Below are 14,739 nucleotides of genomic sequence, written 5' to 3' on the forward strand. Positions count from 1 at the left end.
GCTTGGGCATATGAAGTGCAAAATCATGAAACAGAAGAGCCACAGTTACACAACTAATGTATAAAACCACTTCCTTCTTTATAAGACTCATTTCTATGGTGACTTACACAAGAAATCAGGTAATAAATAAACAAATCCTAAGAACACTCAGGAAGTCTGTACAACTTAAAAGTAAAGGCATATGAATGAAAGAGAATATTTAAGAATTGTGCTTACTTCACTGTATCCCTCTGCCACTCAGTGAGTGTTTCTCATAATTGACTTCAGTTGGAAGTCTTGGAACAGAAGGAACCTGACCCTGTGTTCCCTTTGTACAATAAAATGCTAATATGATAAAAGATTCACGAGTGTTCCAGTTTTGAGAGTGCCTTGATGTGAATAGGTTAAAAGGCCCATCAAAAAAGAGAGGAGATTTTTATATTATTAGGTCAAATTACTACTATGTGAACGCAAAAGTTGAATAACTAGCTGAGGGTGAAACTATCACTATTATAGCCAATTATAGTAAGTGTCACGTGCTATTTTGCAAAACTTTATAAATTTTATATTTCCCTCCCCAAACTTACACAGTTGTTAAAACGGAAAATACAGTCCAAGCAAGGTTATAAAATTGTTTAAATACCTTCCCAGAGTAGTTTTTCTTGAGATACACCATTTGTTTATAAACATGTGATTATGTATGTGCTATTTTACAGTTCTCAAATGTTTTTGAAACCACTTTTGCACAACTTCGCTGCTAACAGAGATTATACAAAATTATGAGGGCACATGTGACATTACAAGTACAGCTGCACATAAGAAGGTACAGTGGTGGTGATAATAAAGTGTATATTGCAACTTTTTCCCACAATTTACAGGTACTCTAGACACAAGTTACTGAGTATTTCAAATCTTTGAACAACTCAACATTTGTTTGTCCTCCTTCTGGGCCTAACACAAAATAATAGTTTTTATTTTGCCCACGACAGGACAACAAGCTTGCAATATCTAGAATATTCAGCATAATTGAAAAGAAAAAAAAAAGCCTGCTAGTGCTATCTTAAAAAAGTAAAGATAAGCCCTGTAACAGCACAGAAAACACACCAGCAAACTCTGAATGCCGGGGTGTCAAAATGGTATCTTGGCTAAATAGTTTGTAAAGCTCACTCATACTTTTGTGCCTTGACAAAAAGAACACTTCCAAATTTTTATCACAAAACAACAGACTTCAATTCTACCAAAACACAACTTTCACTTCCACATCCAAACACGGACGGTCACATTACAGCAAACCCACAGTGTGGGTGGGTGGGAGGGACTGGTACTGAAACCATGAACCTGGATATGTCAGATACAGGTCTTCAGTGCTGTATCCTTAATTTTCACAGTAAGACCTATACTAGCACTCCCCAAACAACGGCCAACTTCTTATTATATTGCCTGGCTCTCCCTGACCTCAACATTTAACAGTAAATTCTTACAGGCCAAGGTTTCTGATGTGTCTTCAGAAGGTCTGCATGCTACGGACCAGCAGCACAGTAAGAACAGAACTTACGGAGATGATTCCAGTATGATGCTGTTGGCCTGGGTGGATGATGGGGATCTGTGATTCACAAATACTTCACTCGGGGACGTGTGAACTACGTGGTCCACTAAATGTCCAACTGATGAGGGTCGCAATCGGGCTCCCTCTTGAGTGAAGGCAGAGTTGCGACTAAGGGGGAAAGCAGAGCAGTGCAATGTGACACAAATAGTTAAACTACACTTGTGACATCACCCACTAGAAAAGAATGCTAAAAAAATATTTCCTCTCAGTGTAAGCACATGTTCATACACTTTTTTTTAGTAAATTATTAAGTTATTAAATTAATTAAGGTTTCGCCAAAACAATTATGTTGTCAGATCAACATATTTCATAATTTTATTTTTGAAAGTGTTCAAAAATTATTTTAATGAACACTAAATGCCTATTTCTTAAATGCATTTATTTTTAATTAAAGAAGCCTGAAAGCATTAGGATCCTATCAACAGACTGACAGTCCAGTCAATGAGAAGAAAAATGGATTCCCAAGAAGACAAATCCTGGCTCTGAGGCAGAACTTAACCTGAATTCATTAAGATGAGCATTTTATTCCCTGCATCTTCTCCTAGCAGACTCATAAGCTTTGCACTGAGAGACATCATTTCTGTGACCCAAAATTTTCCCATTTGAAAATTAGCACAGTGACACAGGCATCTTAAAAATTCTTTTAAACATGCAAGATTAAGATTGTTACTCTCAAAGCATCATTATTACACAATTTTCTCAGCAATTTTTAAATGCTACAGGTATTAATAATGATCTTGTGAATAATATGCTGAGAAAAAGAATCTTAAAATCTTTTGGTTTATGCAATACAAAATTGGGTAATACTGATTCTTAAGCCAGTTTCAACGCACTGAGAAAACTGGTCACCTTCCAAAGGAAATCCAAAATGTTTTTTCATTGGCTGTAAACATAAAACAGAAAGCTCTGTCATGTGAAGATTGAACATTGAAGGGAAATGAAGAAAAATGCAGAGGAATAAAACTGCAAGGATGTCCAATTAAGTAATTTCCCCCAGTGTTTTCAGAAGTGGTATTAACTAAAATCAATTATTTTTAAAATATCACACAGATTTTATTATCAGGGTATTTTTCTTGCCAAATTAATAACTTTGTTTTAATTGTCCTTGAGAAAACTCAAGCTCTCAAGTTTAGAGTACTGTGATACATCTTACACTTTTTATAGGTCCATTGAGAAGCACCTAAAACTCATCCCTAAATACTCTCCTCTAGCTGCAGCTGAACGTTCCAGAGAATCACCCAGCAAAGAATTTTTGAATCTGTTTGAATCCATCAATCCTTTTATTACACGAGTAGGTCAGTCACATTAGAGGTATACAGTTATTTGGAGGAAGAAAGGATGTGAAGCTACTCACTGATTTGGGGTTCCAGGGGGAGACCTTGAGGGCAGGCTCTGTGTTTCCAGCCTATCATCAGACAGTGAGTTCCTACTCACTACGTCCCAGTCCATCCCGCTCATCAGCTTGCGTGCCAAGGGCTTACTGGGGGATCTAGAAAAAGAAAAGTAAAATGACTAACCAAAAATTACATGATGTAAAAACAAAATTACAGAAAATTCACCACAATGAAACTGATGTTCTATCATAGGAAACCAAATGATATGTAAGACAGGAAATATAATAATTCAACACTGTATTTACATGGGCAGTTCTGTATTTTCTCCGTTTACTGTATTCATTTTCTGTACTTTGAAAAGAATGCCAAGGAAATAGTCATAAACTACTGTTGGCTGTGTGGGAGACAGGCAAGATGGAATGTGAACTCACTGAACTTCTAATGCCTCAAAGACAATCTGACTCAAAACAGAATAATTGAGAGGTCTGAAAAACAAAACAAACAACACCCCCCCTCCTCTAAGTAACACAACTATTTAGCCATCTCAGGAAAAATAAAGCAGTGAAAAAATCAGTCCAAGAAAACTTCCAAAGACTCTGAAGAACTGACAGTGGGGTAATCATCAACATGGCAACGGAGCTATTAAGTTTTGTTCACACATCAAGGATTTTCATCAAGATGACATGCTTTCTTACAGAACTTGTTTTGTCACTTGTCAAGACAGATGCAATACTACTATTTAAACTTTGTGAGTAACCGAACTTCATTTGGTTTTGTGCCAGAAATATCCTTCAGGTTAAAGGTCACTGTAACTGCTGTTTTTATAAGAATTGTATTTTCTACTTGTTGCCCTCTCCTGATATTAAAGAAACATTTTCTTCCTGTTCTCCAGTCATCCCATGATGCCTACAATCTCCTGCTTTTTCTTTCACCTTTTTCTTAAGCACAAATGAAATCATACTTGCAAACTCTTATGAAATACTGTATTTCCCTTTTATACTGGAAATCATCAAATTAATCATCCAAGAACTGCGGTTGCCTTTTTTCTCAGCATTGCATTGGACGGTTCAGTCATCCTGCAACTAAACATACCCAGACTTTTGCTGTTTGCTGCTTTTTACTGAGAATTCTTCAGTTAACAACAAAAAGGCTTTTAAACAATCTTTTTATGTCCTATATATTTTGTGTTACTGGATTTTCACTTTACTTCTGCTACTTTGATGGTGCTCTACAGTTCAGATCTCTCCTCTATCATTAGCCCACCCTCTCTTGTTCCAGTGATACTTCAGTCTTTTGTGACATGATCATTTCATTTCCATTTGCCTTCACATTCTATCACTTTTCTCTCCCTCCAGCTTTGCACAGTGAGGTAACAACGTATTGTTGTATCAGCAGTACAGCTCCAGACATCCATACCACAAAATAATTCCTGCCTTTACTGTCCTTGGGACACATGGTAACTGTTCTTTATCTTCATCGTTATCACTGATTTACTGGAAGTGCAACTCCAGAAAGAGGTAACTCTCAGAAATTAAGGAACTACTTGCACACAAATTACATCATCTGAAAATGAGAAACTTGGTTACAAAGATATTTGTGCTTCTCACAGAACTTAAAACTCAGTGCAAGCCACCACCTTGAGCAGGGCCTCCTCTGTATTATCAAAACAGTCCACAACAACAATAACCAACCACATATGATATTGAATCACCTGTCTTCACATGGAGAAATATGTTATATGTCAACACTGTTTGATACTAAAGGAGTGGTATGGAGGGTTTACTTTTATTTTTACCCCACCAAGCAGTTCTGAACTTGTACTGCATTTTGCTTTACTGCTCTAAAGATTTATAGAATAACAGCTGACAAATTTCAGACAGTTAAGCAAGATGTGTAATTCTAAATACTATTTTTTTCTAGTGTTAGTCCACCTGGGGCAAAAAACCTAACAGTATGCTGATATTTGAAAACAGGGAGAATATCAATTATTCAATTCCTCAGGAAACATACATCCAGTTTCTTGGTGTGCTTCATGGTATTTACAGAGTATTAATTTGATTCAAAAAGTAATTAGCTTGATATAATCAATTAAACCAACGTTCCAAATTCTGTAATGTGCTTAAAATGTGAGCAACTCTAACCACTTAGGTATTTTTCTTCCCAAACATGTAAATGTGAGTAGTTCTGAACAGGTAAAATAACAAGAACTCAGCAGAACTGAAATGCATGTCAGATTCTGATTCTACCCCTTCCCTGTTCCTTTATTAATGGCAGCCATGATTAGCTGGTCCCCACTGACAGCAGGTTTGTACCAGCAGATGAGCACCAGGAGCCAGCCCTGCCCAGAGGGGAATTTACCAAGGAAGAACAGCCTGGAAGAAAAACACACAGGACCATAATATATATGGTGCTGAATTAGGTAAATACAGGACTGTAGACAGAGGATTTTCTGACAGGTATGTAAAGGCAACTATTGAACCTTATTTGCTTTCAGTGAAAAAGCAACAAGTGGAACATAAAAGCTGGTGAGGAGCTTTTCTTTTTTTAACATGCAACAACAGCAAAAGTGCACCATCCTCGCCTGTGTGAAACTAAAAAATTACAAGGAGAGACACAGAAGTGTATAGCATGGGGGAAAGTCCAAGTTTTCCCCCAAATTACTTTTTTGACTTTTTCAAAAAAACATACTCATTTTCTCTGAAGTCAGAGTTTCTAACTACATTTATGCAAACTTCCTCAATCTATACATCAAATGAACACAACTCCAAAATGTTACAACATCCAATGTCAAGAAAACTCACCCTTTACAGTGGATGGGGTCTGATCTTTCAGGAATAATATCTTGCTATCATGATAAACAGCTGTAGCATTTATCAGCAAAGGTTTGTTTCGATTATTTTATTAACAGCTCTAACCTCAGAGTCCCACCCACTCATGTTTGTTGCCTCAATTTCCTGTCTTTGCAGAAATTTCAAAGAAAAAATTACCACACCGCAGCACCGAACTTCTCAGTGCTGTGGCTTTTTGATTTTGGTCCTCCTGTCAACACTTCCAAATCTACCAATAAGTTATATTTTTATTAACATTTAAGATATGCTGTGAAATATTCCTACAAATTTTCCTTATATCCTAATTTCTTAAAATATTAAAATAATTTTCTCACGCCAGAGTGCAGTTGAGAAGATGGGAGGTGGGGGGGAGAGTAAGCTGTAAAAACTTTTAAATGCTTTGATAAACTTTGAAATTCTGAATTCCATCTTTGCTCAGCCTGGATATGCTTTTATTGCATCCAGCACAGGGCAATGATAGTTAACAGAACAAGCTTTTTCCAGATTTAATTTTTGGTGAATCTGCAGAGACATTCCTAAAAAAGTTGGAAGCAGTCCCACCTATTTGAGTAGTGATAGAAACTGAAAACTTTACCTGCCTGCAAAATAAAAAACACTATTATGACCTGCAAATGCTACAGCAAATACAAAAAACCCCAAACCCCACAACTGAGTAGAAGGGATGAAGTTACATAATGCAACTAAAAAAAAGCATGACATTATATTAGATGAGCTACAGCCAACAAAAGCTTTTGAAGACAGAATATGTTTGGCATCCCACAGCTGAAGGGCTAAATTCTTGCAGGAGCTGGGAAAGAACAAGGGTGCAGTTTGGGAATACAGGTGGGAATCTTTAAAACATTCTGTCCCAAGAAGAAATAGAACCTGGGGCCACAGCCTTGCTTTGTATTTTGTCAAAGAATACAGAGAAGCATTTCACAGCAAAACTGGCAACTACTGCTTCAGAGCAAGAGACTGAAATTATACACAAATCTGCAAGGTACATCACAGACGACATGCAATTTAAAGCACCTCAGATTACTTAAAAAAACAGAATAGGTGCATTTGAAGCAAGAATGAATTTTTTTAAACAAGAGATTGCAACTTAATGATAAGGAGTTTGCACACACAAGTGACTGACACCACTCGCTGCCACACGATGAGCACAAAGCACCTCCACTCAGCTGCAGTGCAGACCAGCGGAACAGAACAGAAATAGAGTATTCTGCAAGGACTCTTAAGACAGAGCAGTGCCCTTTAAGAATTCTCTCAATGCATTATTTCATCTAACATTTTTAACTCTTATTATCTACTTTTATTAAGTTTCTGGGTATTCTTTTGGGGTTTTGTGGGTTGTGAATATCCTGCAACAAATGTGGTCAAGAGAACAGCTGTAATGAAAATGATAAAAAACCCCTCCAAAACATAAACAACTGCACCAGCAGTCTTCTAAGTGTTGAACCTAGTGCTGGGCAAAGATTAAGAACACAGCATCTACATAATCTATCAGATTTATTACAGAAGATATCATTCATGGTAGTAATTCCATTTTAAAAATTAAAATTTAAATGTTATAGGTTATAATTACTTATTCAAATGGTTGTTAAGAAATTTTATTTCCATGTCTTGGGCTTTGTATCTACGTTCCACTCAGCATGCAAAGGCCGGACTAGTTGATCATTACTTGTGGCAATCACCATTTCCCAACTTAGAAAAAATACATCACTCAAATAACATCTCTGTTCAACTCTTGGTGCTATTTTCTCACTGTGAAATGAATCAACGGTTTGCTTAGATAGTATTTGCTCAAATAAGGCAGTTTCTAAATAGATACTGTTAAGAAAACCAAGTGTAAGCCTAGATAACTCTACAAGAAAATTCGGAAAACATTTCTTATAATTGATCTTGAATAAATCTTCTGATGCAAGAGCAATTATTCAAACTTGTTTTATGTGCCTAATTCTTAAGAAAGACCTGACTGTACCTGGTTTCATAGCTAAAGGCAACCAACACCTAACAGGACTTCCAAGAGCAATGAAAACAAGCTTGAGAGCTTAAAAAGCCGTTCAACACCACAATGACTTTGTCTGAGAAAGACCCACAAACAGAAAGATTACAGGAACAAAATCCTTATTTTACCTAGAAAATCTTAAACCCCAGAAGTTTCCTCTGTATGAGTACAAAAGAGCTAACATCTACTCAGCATTTCAACTTGAAATGTAAATGTTTAGAAGATAAAGAGGTGAAGGTAATGTCCTTAGATTAAATTCTTGGACCACACAGTGTTCTAGAAATGTCTTCTATTTTAAGCTTTTTCACTCTTGAAAAGACTAAAGGTCCTTAAAATTGAAAGTACATTAACTGCATACTGTGATGAGGAGGACAGATGAAGAAGCAGCTGATTTACTAAAAGCCTTCCAAGGTGTATTTGTTCCAATACACCATTAACTTCAGCTCACTGATGTACACAAATACATGTCAGACATTTATCAGCCATCGACATTTCCAGGAAACTCAAAATATGTGTGGATGAATGTTATATTCCCTAATCAAAAAGCAACAGTGAAAAATAAAATTACTGAGAATGGAACAGCCAAGTATTTTATTAATTAAAAAAGGCCAAGAAGATTTATCACAATCAGAGCAGTTGTTGCCATGGCTTTCAATTTTATTGACTTTATTGATTTTATCCAACTGTATATTACAAAATACAAGTGACCCCAGCAGCACTTGATCGGTTTTGCTGCAAAGGGAAGAGTGCCATCTACTGCATAAGAGTTTCTGAAATGATAAAAATGCTCCTCAAAACCAAGTATCGGCTCTCCTCCGTTCCAGTGACTTCTGGGGAATTGCCAAGTTCAGAGTACAAGAAAAGTACTTTTTAACTGATTCTTCACTGCCATTTAGAGAAATGAAACTCAGCTGTCACAGTGTTGAGTCTCCTGAGTACTAAAAAAAGGTGCCCCAAGGAAAAATCTAACCAGATTCCCAAAGCAAACTACAAAGAGTAAAAAATTATTTTACACTGAAAAAATTGGTTTTATAAAATCTACCTGTTGAACCAACATGCCACAACACTTCTGCCCTCATCCTTCCCGTATGGAGCTGCCTACCTATGGCATGGCCCAGCTACAACCCTGAATTATATGACAATGCACAGGGAAAAAGAAGGGGTGGGGCGGTTGGAGGGTTGGAGACAGGGCAGGAAATCAAGGCAGAATTGCCCAGTGCTCTGAAAAGCAGTGTTTGCAGGCACTCGGAAAGTTGCTTGGCTCATTACTACAAGTCTGAAGGCATAAATTTTAACTCTAGAGTTCCTTAAGGGGCAAATATGCAAAAGGCATCTCTTAGTAAAAGTAGAAACATAAAAATGGCACAGAGCATGTCCCCTCCCCATAAAGATTCTATTGATGATTAGAGCAGACTGCCAGATGGATGCAGCAGCTATTTGACTTATGAATACTGTTTCATAATTTCTGAAGAAAGAACTAAATCCTTGTCCTGACTCTTTTATTGTAATCACTAAACTTCTCAGGAGTCTGAAACACAATTAAGTCAGATATTCTCGATTAGCCAACTTTTCTGTGACCAAACACCTTCAGAAGCAGCTCATTCCCAGTCAACGTTTTCGTAGTAAAATATCTCATCAGGACTATAATGATAAAGCTGTTCCACCAAGTAAGACTCTCTGTGCCTTATTCTAAAGGAAATACACAGGTACAGTTGTAGGTTGTTATCATGGATAAAACATACCCATTAACTCAATATTTTAAGGAAGTATTTTAAAAGCAGGGTATCACAGACAGTGCAAAGAGGGCTAATGCATGTAACAAACTGCACAAACTGAAGGCTATTCCAAACTTTGAAAATATATAAAGGGGGAAATATTAAAGAATATGAATTACTCACCTTGCAAATACCCTGTCTTTATTTGCTCTTTCTTTACCATACTGCACAGATTGGACCTCAGTTCTCCCACTAGAAAACAAAACAAAATCAAATCACTAAATCCAACACGATTACATAACAATTTCTTGTCTAAAATTGTACAAAAAAGCCTAAATTCTGATTTCAGTCATGCTTAAGCAAACACACTAGCTTCAGTACAGTGTAACCTTAAAAAAGCATTTGGTAAAAGTGTAGGTATTTTTTCCAATTAATTTTAGATGCAACAAAGCTACTTTTGCTTTTTTTCCAAAGCAGTAAGAAATTTCTTGTTGAATCTTTGGATAACACTTAACACCATTGTATTTTCTTTTATAGTCACTACCAAAAACTTACAACATCTCCTCTATACTCCTCCTAAACTATTCCTTGAATTACTAATAACTTAGTAGTTATTTTGTTCAGCAAAATATCACAAAGAAATTAAATGATAAGCACATCAGGATTGTATTCTTCTATTCAATTTGTCAAAACCAAGATTAGATCTTGGAACTTTCTGACTTTTCATGTAAGACCAGATGTCTTGTGTCAAATCAAAAATTCCTTATAGTATTTCATAATTTTTCTTTTAGGAAAAAAATACAGGTTTTTTTGAGCATCTATCAGCAGTTAAGAACTGGTGACAAGATACCAGCAAACATTCTGTTCTGCAGCCACTTCTCCATTAACAACTTCAGATCATGGCACAGAGTTCCTTACAGGGACATTTACACTACGAACTCAGAGAGTAATTATCTATTTCAACATTCATATTACAGAACTACTGTGCTGGAGAAGAAGAAGCCCAGAGAAACAGGCCAACTAAAATCTCACAGAAGTCAGTGAAGGGAAATGCAGAGACCCACACCTGAGGACGAACAACCCCAGGAGTGCCAACCAGCTGGAAAGCACAAATTAGACCACACCTGGAATGCTGCCTGGAGTTCCAGGGTCACCCAGGCCAAGCACAGTACCACAAGGACTACTAAGGGTCTGACGTACGGGCGAGGCTGAGAGAGCTGAGCCTCAGGAAGAAAAGGGTCAAGAGGAGCAAATGAGTGCGCAGAAATGCCAGAAAGGGCAAGTAAAAAATACACCAGATGGTTTTTAAGGGAGCCCAGAGACAGGACCAAAGGCAATGTCCACAAACACAAATATGAGGTGTCCTGGTGGTGAGGATGGGGCAACAAAACAATATCATCATCACCCCCAAAACAAAACCAAACCAAGTTTTCACGGTGAAGATACTCTAACACCAGACCAGGTTGCTCAGAGATGCTGCAGTTTCCCTCCTTAATAATAACCACAATGATTCAGATTCAAAATCGTGACAGAAATTAAAAGGTTCCCCCAAACTGATTACAGCAACATTGAACCATGTCTCAAACACTGTTCAGGATCATAGAATGCTGTTTCTCAAATGGTTACTGTGAATGCTGGTCACAAACCAGATGCTATAAACAGTTAGCCACTGAATTACTTTCCTCTTTATATATTTATGCAATTCACAAGTGTGACAGAAATACCCTGTTATTGTGTTTTCTAGCTTTTCATCATCTCCCTTTGTACGTCACAGACACTGCTGCCATTCTAGATGGATGATTAGTAGTAGCTCTGTTGTTCTCTGTTTCAGGCCCGATTTAAACCACTGGCATTCTGCATCACTTGCAAAGACAGTTAAATCAGTCACTGAACTGATATATATTTCTTAAATAAAAAGCATAAACCAGCAAAACCCAACACCACCCACTCCAGCATTATAAGGATTTTAGCTATTCCACAGTAATTCTGTATGCTTCCAAGCTTTTTCTCTGTATTTTTAAGTTCATCCTCCAAAGTTATGGTTTAATTTTGTCCTTATTTTCTAAAGTTCTGGTTTTGATGTAGAATATGTATGTCTCTTGTCTTTACCTAGTTCCTATTTGTATACATCAAGCTTTACTTGTACAAGCTTCTTTTCGATGATATTTATTTGATCTTTATTTAGGTCTGTTTGGTTGTCATTGCTGAAAACAATATCGGAGACTCAACAGTTTTCAAAAACACCTGGTCAAATTTTGAGTCAACATTTTTAAGATAAATATAACCCAGAAGGTAAGCAGGCCAAGAAATGCAGCCTGGGAAACAATCTCAGAGTTCTAGTGCAATAACAACCACTAGTAATACAATAATTATATTTTCAAGCTATCTTAGAAAATTACTGATATTTGAAGCTTAAGCCAACAGGGAAGGGGAACATTTGCAGGATTCAAGAGCTACTTGAATTTTGGCACCTTTTCATATAGATTGTAAGGAATTCCCTATTATTGATGAATAGCCTGTTCTCTCATATTCTTTCCCATATATTTCAAGGCAGCACTTACCAGTACCGGAACTTGGAACCCAACGTGAAATAATGTGCAAAAAAGTTCTTCTGAGGAGGGAGTGGTCTGTCCAAACGGAAGAACGTGTGATGTTCAACACAAGCTTTCCACAAATTCTTACACGCTCGGTAATTCACCATATTGAATCCCAATAATGTTTCTCTAGATTCGTGCTAAAAAAGGAGAAAAATGTGTTTCAGATAAAAATTATTCCAAATTAATTTTGCAACCAAGATAAGTATTTTGGGCTTGGAGATATTTTTTTAATTGTGCTTTTTGAAGTGTTGCTCTAATTTTACACTACCTTCATGTAAAACAAACCATTTTAAAATAGCTTTACATTTTCTTTAAAGAATTCTTTTGTTGCCTTGGGTTCTTTTTTTTAAAAGAGTCTGTTGAAAGGTTAACAGTCTGTTTAGTGATATTGAAACAAGTCTAGATGAGAAGAAATGGTCCCAAAAGGTAGGACCCAAACTACATTAAAAAATTCTGTGATTTTAGAGTTCAAAGACAACATGCCTCTCTGTTTAAACATTACTTTAGTTAAGATGGGCAATTGTCATGCCTATGCGGTACTCAGAGACTGGGAATAGGTACCAATCTCAGGAGCAACTTCTAAATGATTAATTAGGTTCCTGGTAAATGCAAGAAACAAAATGGCACAGCAAACTAAGCTATTCTGCCTGTTGAGAGAACTTGATAACAACCTTTATTAAGTCAGGAAACATCTGATGATGTTCATTCTTCTTTCTCTTCACATTACACCTTAACTGATTTCACTTTGCAGTAAACTCTTTTTCCAAGTTAAGCTTTTGTTGGCCTGCCTATCTTTACATCTGCTGAGATCCCAAGGCACAGACACTCAGCTGTTCCCCCAGTGTTGTACTCCAGAAGTCACCGTGACTAATGGCTAAGAATGACACAGTCTTTCCAGCCACATGACAAATTCAGGATAAAATAAAATGGATTAAAAAAAAGAAACAGCAAATTCTGAGTATTTCTTGATGAAATTAAAGAAATCACATTCAAGAAACAAAACCCCAGTATTTTAATTCAATTTACAAAAATTACTGGTATCTGTTCTTAATTTCCAAGATATGCCAACTGTTCCCTGTATTTTCCAGACATGTTAACAGAGGTATTTAAAAGTTGGAAGTCTGAAACAAAGTAACAGAAATTAAGGCCATTACCTATGCACTTGTAAAAGGCCTTAAAAACAATGCAAAAGTACAATATAAACAAGATGGATTAGTATTCTGCAAGAGAGCAACTATGTAAAATTAGGGACTGCCCTCATCTGGGTCCAGAAAAGGACAAAACAGCTAAGATTTTAGAGCCCAACAAGAAGTTCCTATGAGGTAGCAAATGTTCTGTCAGCCTTCTAAACAGCTGGAAAAGAGAATTTGAACAGTTATGTATGGCCAAACTTCGTGAACGAAGATTTGGGAAGGGCTCTCCCCAGGTGGGGGTGTGCCCTTCGCGCCTGCGCAGTGGATTTTAGGTGAGGCACAGCGTGCGCAGAACTGGCCCCACCGTTTTAAGTCCCAAGGTCCATCTGCCACGGCCGAGCGAGCTTGGACAGTGACAGTGAAGTCCTCAGGACTGTCTACAGCACCCGGTACTAACCAGGGCTGACCCTGCTGAGCATCCGAGATCTGACGGGATCGGATGGGCAGGGAGGCATTTACTGCCCGGTACGGTCTCCACTGAGACTCGAACTCACGACCTTGTGATCAGAGTCCGGAGTGCTCACCATTACACCATGGGACCGCCCTTGAACAGTTATATGAGCTGATGATTATGCATTTTCATGTCATTCAAAGCATTATGAGTTTGAGAAAAAAACCCAACATCCTGCTCTTTCCCCTAGTTTGTATTCCAGAAAACAAGCTGATCTGAATTTCATGCCACCATCTGATCCCTAGATCAGACATGAAGCATGAGGGAGGAGCTGGTATGGCAGGATGAGAAGGAGCTGCTGCTCTATCAACTTAATTGTAATGCGAAACAGCACTTTCACAGGAACTTGGTGTGCTAAAGCTTTAAAGGTACCTTAACAATAGTTCTATTCATAGCTTTTAAGCCTTTCATTGCAATGCAGAGAGAATTGATTCTCAAACTCTACCCCTTCATCTCAATTACAGTCAGGAAACAATGTTTAATGTAACGAATAATACAGGATATTGTCTTCTAAGTGCACCCATCCTAGCCCTATTCACCCTTGCAGGTTCTGTAATACCCAAATGTAACCTGGGCACTTGAAATTCATCTTTGCTGATAAATCTGGGGTGCAAGATCTGGTCCTACTGCTGGATTTAGAGCAAGATCGCCTCTGTATTCCCTAAAAATACTAGGCTTGAATCAATGTGGGCTCAGCACAAGGCCCCAAGGCAACACCTTCCAATGTCCACGGTACTTCAGCCAAAAGCACATAAAGTTAACAGGAGAGTTACACTGCAGACTGTGGAATGCTTCTACAGCACAAGGTTCCAGGAAGATGCAAAATTCTCTATGGTATGACAATGACATACAGGCAGTTCTGGAGTTTAGGTCTGCTGAGAGCAGTGTTACAAACTACTCAGCGAGTCACAGCTGGATTCTGCTTCAAAATTATTATCTTATTAATTGTGTCCATGGTTCCTGTTAGAGAGAGGAAAACAGTCTGTTTGCTGTGGAGGGGAAGAATGAAGCAGCTGGGATGCAAT

General features: G+C 37.6%; 1 protein-coding gene across 3 annotated transcripts in view; it reads right to left on the reverse strand.

Moving 5' to 3' along the window:
* The window catches only part of PTPN4 (protein tyrosine phosphatase non-receptor type 4), a 151,527-nt gene that overhangs the window by 28,019 nt on the left and 108,769 nt on the right, over nucleotides 1-14,739 (reverse strand). For all 3 annotated transcript variants that reach the window (XR_011698476.1, XM_071563010.1, XM_071563009.1), the window contains exons 12-15: nucleotides 12,035-12,207; nucleotides 9,657-9,725; nucleotides 2,940-3,074; nucleotides 1,535-1,693 (exon numbers count right to left, since the gene is read on the reverse strand). Coding sequence is in view for 2 of the 3 variants with exons in the window: in XM_071563010.1 (XP_071419111.1) it covers nucleotides 1,535-1,693; nucleotides 2,940-3,074; nucleotides 9,657-9,725; nucleotides 12,035-12,207 (536 nt within the window). In the remaining variant the exon portion in view is untranslated. The remainder of the gene's footprint in view (nucleotides 1-1,534; nucleotides 1,694-2,939; nucleotides 3,075-9,656; nucleotides 9,726-12,034; nucleotides 12,208-14,739) is intronic.

The sequence above is a fragment of the Pithys albifrons genome, chromosome 8 (assembly GCF_047495875.1).
Source record: "Pithys albifrons albifrons isolate INPA30051 chromosome 8, PitAlb_v1, whole genome shotgun sequence".
Lineage (NCBI taxonomy): Eukaryota > Metazoa > Chordata > Aves > Passeriformes > Thamnophilidae > Pithys > Pithys albifrons.